Source organism: Egretta garzetta, unplaced genomic scaffold (genome assembly GCF_000687185.1).
Source record: "Egretta garzetta isolate BGI_Z169 unplaced genomic scaffold, ASM68718v1 scaffold101, whole genome shotgun sequence".
Lineage (NCBI taxonomy): Eukaryota > Metazoa > Chordata > Aves > Pelecaniformes > Ardeidae > Egretta > Egretta garzetta.
In genome coordinates this window covers 1,629,545-1,634,364 of record NW_009258666.1, presented here as the reverse complement: position 1 = coordinate 1,634,364, position 4,820 = coordinate 1,629,545, and the positions used below count along the sequence as shown (strand labels likewise).

The following is a 4,820-nucleotide window of genomic DNA, read 5'->3' as shown; positions in this document are numbered from 1 at the left end:
GCGATAGCTCCGAGCATCCCTCGGCCCCGGCTGCTCCCTCAGAGCGCCCCGGCTCCGAAAAGTCTCTTTTGCACTGAGCTGGGCTTAAGAACAGCTGGGGAGCGGCTGTGAGGGATGCAAGGCCATGGGGCTGCACCCTGGGTGCTGGGAGAGAGCCGCCGCGGTCCCTGGCAGGCTGCGCAGAGCCTGGGCGCGAAAGCCAGCTCCACTTCAAAAAGTGGGGATGGAGAGGGGGACAGCCATGCAGCGAGGGTGGGCGGGGGGCCGGCAGGCTGCCACCAAGCTGGGTCCGACTCGGTGAGCTTGTCCCCAAGTTGCAATGAACTGGGCTGCTCCCTCCCGAACACCATGGCCATCGTAATGGAGCGGAGGGAGGCCGGAAAGCACCGCGGCGGCTGCGGCGCCCACCCGGCACTCCCCATTTTGGTGGGCGCACGTGAACCAGTTGCGGAGCGAGCGGGGCACGCAGGCAGGACGGCAGCTCTGGTGCCAGCAGCAGGGTGGACCTAATTACCTGCAGAGGGACACTGATTCACGGTTCAAAATAAAATCCTCCGGGTTGCTAATTACTGCTGGAATCCCATCCAGCTGGTCGCCGAGCAGTGCCGGGCTCCAGCCACCGGCCTATTTCCAGGCGGTTGCGTGAGCGGCAGCGAAAGCAGAGCTGTTTCCAGCCAGCATTAGCGGGGCCACGAGCACTGGAGGTGCAAGGCGGTCCCCCGTCCCCCCCGAGGGCAGGCACTGGGGTGGCCTGAACCCAGCAGGATGAGCAGAGCAGATATTTGGATACAAAACCTTTCCCTGCCTCTGCTCATTGCTTTAAGTTCGGGTGTCCCTGTCCGGGCTGAGCACAAGGCTTTCGGGGAGCATTTGTGCCAAGGCTGGGGGCAGGGGGGTGGCAGTAAGCACGGAGCAGTGCCCTGGCCCACCGATGTGGCTGATGTCCTGGGCTTGGGGACACCTCCCCAGAGCAAGGCTGCTGCACCCTGGTGTGCCATGCAATGGGAAGGTGTCTTACCGTGGCGCTGCTGAGGACCAGCCGGGGCCCCTTTCCTCCCCTGCACCCCTCCAGGCCCTGCACGGGGTCCCCCACAGCCCATGCCCTGAGCATGGGGAGAAACCCTCCCCGGGGAGCCTGGGCAGGGAGGGGAACTGCACCCTGGGGAGGAGGTAGGGGTGAGTGAGGGCTGGGGAGGCATCTCCCAAGTCCTCACCATCCGTTTTTACATTCCCTCTACCACAAGTGGATATAACGAGATCAGGGAGCTCCCCGGGACAGACCCTGCTGCACCGGGCGGTGGTCAGGGGGTGCCCACGGGAGCAGGCACCCAGCACCCAGCTCTTGTCCAGAGCCCTTGGGGCTTTGGGGGCTCAGCCTCCTAGGGAAGCTGGGAATGAGGGAGGTGATGCTGGGGCACCAAATCCCAGCTCTTTCAAGACTCAAGACCACCCAAGCACCAAAAAGTGCTTTAAAATAGTCAGGTTTTATGACAGGCAGGGTGGGATGTTTGGGGGGGCTGGGGAGCTGCCTGAGAGGATCGGTGCTGGCACAGGGGTGCTGACACAGGGGTGCTGGCACCAATCCTTCCTGGTGTTCCTAGAGCAGCCGGGAGAATTGGGGAACACAGTTCCAGCCTTCAATTTGAATGGCTTTGATTTCTGTGGCTTCGTCAGCCCCTTCATGTTAATTAAATACATTTTTGTGGGAGAAGGCTAGCTTTCATTTGCATGCATAATTTGCTGCACAATTACCCCAATGGGGCATGCAAATGGGGTAAGTCGGTGCCCCATTGGGCACTTGGACCTCTTTGCTCCTAGCCACCCCACATAGCCCTGTGTGAGCCGGGCCGGAGCGCGGCTCCCATCGGCACACCTTTTTCCTGGGAAGAGGAAATGACAAACCTCCCCGGCACACAAACGCGTCCCGGTTTGGGCAGGCACAGCACCCTGCCTGCTGGCCAGGGCAGGTGGCTGGGCCAGGGGCCTCCAGGCAATGGGTGGCCACCAGGCACCTTGGGTTGAGTTTGGTGATGGTGGATCCACCCGCCCCGTCCTGCTCACTGTCTCTCTCCGTGAAGATAAAACACTTTGTAAGCCTGACCCGTGCTATTTCTGTGCGCTAACTGAAGGAGTCAGGTGGGTTGTATTTTTAAGCCTGGGGTAAGGATGGGCTTTGAGATTTCTCCTCGGCCGGGGCTGAGCCACCAGCCGTGAGTCACGGTTACGTGCAGGGTATAATCACCGGAGCCGAGAGGTTTGTAACGGGAAGGCGAGGAGGAGGCTTGCAGTGCTGCAGCGTGCCCGAGCCCCCCGCGACCGCCCGTCGGCACCACAACACGCACGTCCTCCCTTGCCCTCCCCAGCATCCACCGCTGCCCTGGGATGTGGCCGGACTCTCCCCGGGGCTATTTCAGATGAAGTAGTGAGGCGGCTCTGCCCACGGCCGGACATCTTTCTGGCAAACCCTGGCTTCGCCAGATTTGCTTTCTGGGGAGGAAGGCAGGGCAGTGCTCGCTGCCACCTTTGCAAAAATAGATGCAGTGCCCCAGGCGCTGCAAGGAGCCATTAGCGTGGGGTGGGAGCTCATGGCAACCTCTTTAATTTAGCCAGGGAGATGGGGTTTGCTGCTCTGCTCCCCATGCTGGCAGAGCATCGCCTGCTGCCGGCCTTGGTCCCTATGCGGGCGTTTGCCTTCGCCCCCCCCCGCCAATTACCATCGAAATCCAACCGCTGCCAGCAGCAGGGGCAGGGTTTTCCTGCTCCTGATTTCATTTCGCAGCCATTTGTGCCTCCTCCTCTGGGCATCCTTGGCAGCTCCGCCAGAAAAACCCGGCACAGCCGAGGGATGCACCTTTTCCAGCAGCGGAGAGCAAGCCCGTGCAGAGGTGTCGGTACTCTGTACACACCCGCCGTGTGTGTTTTAAATGGGAAAAGCTTTGCAAATAAAATCCCCTGGGGTCCATGTGTGACACCAAGCTCTCGGCCGGCTGCTTGTAGGGCTGGGGGAGTTGGGGGGGGCGATGCCAGCGGGGCCAAGGTCGCCTCACAGCCATGTGCAGCCAGGCTGGGGGTGCCCGGTGCCGAGCCCCGTGTCCTGCGGCTCCCAACGTTCATCTTGGGAGGATGGAGGAAGCGCTGGTGAGACAAAGTGGGAGCCTGGCAGGGGCTCGGCTGCATTTCACAGCACTTGGGGTAACTCCTAAATCTCTCCCTGCTTTGGAAAGCCTCCGGAGCTTATTTTTTCCTGCTTGCAAGCGAAGGATAACATCTTCCTTGCATCTCCTTTAAACCTATTTTAGGATTCCGAGCACTTGATGTGGTTGAATATCCTGGCATTTCCTTTTAATTTAGTGTCTGAAATGATCATGGGGACCATTGGGAGCAGCCAGGACCAGTAATTACGACTGAAACAGAGAAAGTTTACAATGAAAAAGTGCAGCTAAAAATAACCTGGGGAGCAGGAGGAAGCGCAGGCAGCCCCATCGCCCCATCGCTGGGAAGAGATCGGGAGCACCCTGGGCTTGGGCGACACAGAGGGGCTCTGCCCAGCCGGAGCTGGGTACCCCCTGCCAGGATTTGCATGACCCTACAGCCATTTATATATATTTTTATAAGTTTGGGGTTTTTTTGGGGGGGTGCAACAGCATAGCTGCGGCATTCAGCTTTGGGGAAAGATGCAGCAGCTCTTAGGGGCGAGACAGTAAATGCCAAAGGAGGGGGCAAGGAGAGCAAAGAGCTTGGGCTGGGTTTTTTTAGTGTGTCTCATCCGCAATCCGGATAATCCGCCCACAGATAATTGAGGGTTGGCGGTGCGGCTGAGTCAACCCGCCTCGAATCAATAGCAGGTTCCCAGGCACGACGGGCTCCCGGCCGGCCGGGGAGGGCCCATTGCCCGCACACCCCCAAGCACCAGCAGCATTTTAGCACCCACTTTTCTGCCTGGGAAAAGGGCACTGGGTGCTTTCGGGATGCGACACGCGCGGTCCCTCACTGCACAGGCATAATTTTGCAGCCGTTTATAATTTTGCCTGAAAATACAGCGATTATTAAACTTCCCCCAACCTGCTGCTCATCAACCTGGGTTGCTGTTTGCTAAATGCCGCTGTGCAGCCGCTCCCATCCCCATCACCCTCCTCTGCCACCTTCATCCTGTGCCAGCAGAGGCAGGGGGGGCTTCTCCCTTGCTCTTGCCCTCCCAAGGGGGTTGGTTCCCTCTTCCAGTCCACAAAATGGGGGGAATGCAGGGATTCCTCCTAGCCTCTCATCCCAAACACTAGGCAGCTTGCTGTTAAGTCCAGCTCCTTTGGTTCATCAAGGTGCACAGCTAACTGTGGTTTCCCTTAGCATTTCTCATCCTTGGCCAGGTGTCCCCAAGCTTCCCTCCCCGCCTGCTCACCCCACTCTGCTTTCGGTCCTGGTCTCCTCCATCATCTCCGCAGCATATGGGTGCAAGGATTTCATCACAAACTGCTGCTTTAGCAAGAGGTTTCACCCTTCTCTGGGGCTGAAAATCACCCTGGGGGCTTTATCTCTGTCATTGGGTCCCTGCGAGCTCCACAAACTCCTCATGCCCTTCCCTGGATCCACCCGTGCGGTACCGCAGCATCGCTTCACCGAAGTGACTCGGCCCATGAGGAGCGCGGTGATTTCTGAGCCGGTATTTGGTCTGGCTGGGTCTCGCCTGATGCCAGGGAGCAATGTGGTGACCCAAGGGAGCCATGAAATACCCAGGTGACCAAAAATACCTGAGGGGACACCACTTTGTACCTGCGTGTCCCCTGGACCGACCACAGGACCTCCTGCTGGGGTTTATCAATGAA

The 4,820-nt window shown here is 59.1% G+C and overlaps 1 protein-coding gene across 1 annotated transcript in view; it reads left to right on the top strand.

The window, feature by feature from the left end:
* The first annotated feature begins 348 nt into the window (after window positions 1-348).
* LOC104134981 (bone morphogenetic protein 8A-like) overlaps window positions 349-4,820 on the top strand; it is a 10,184-nt gene continuing 5,712 nt past the window's right edge. Inside the window, exon 1 of the mRNA XM_009648585.1 lies at window positions 349-436. Coding sequence (XP_009646880.1) covers window positions 349-436 — 88 coding nt within the window. The remainder of the gene's footprint in view (window positions 437-4,820) is intronic.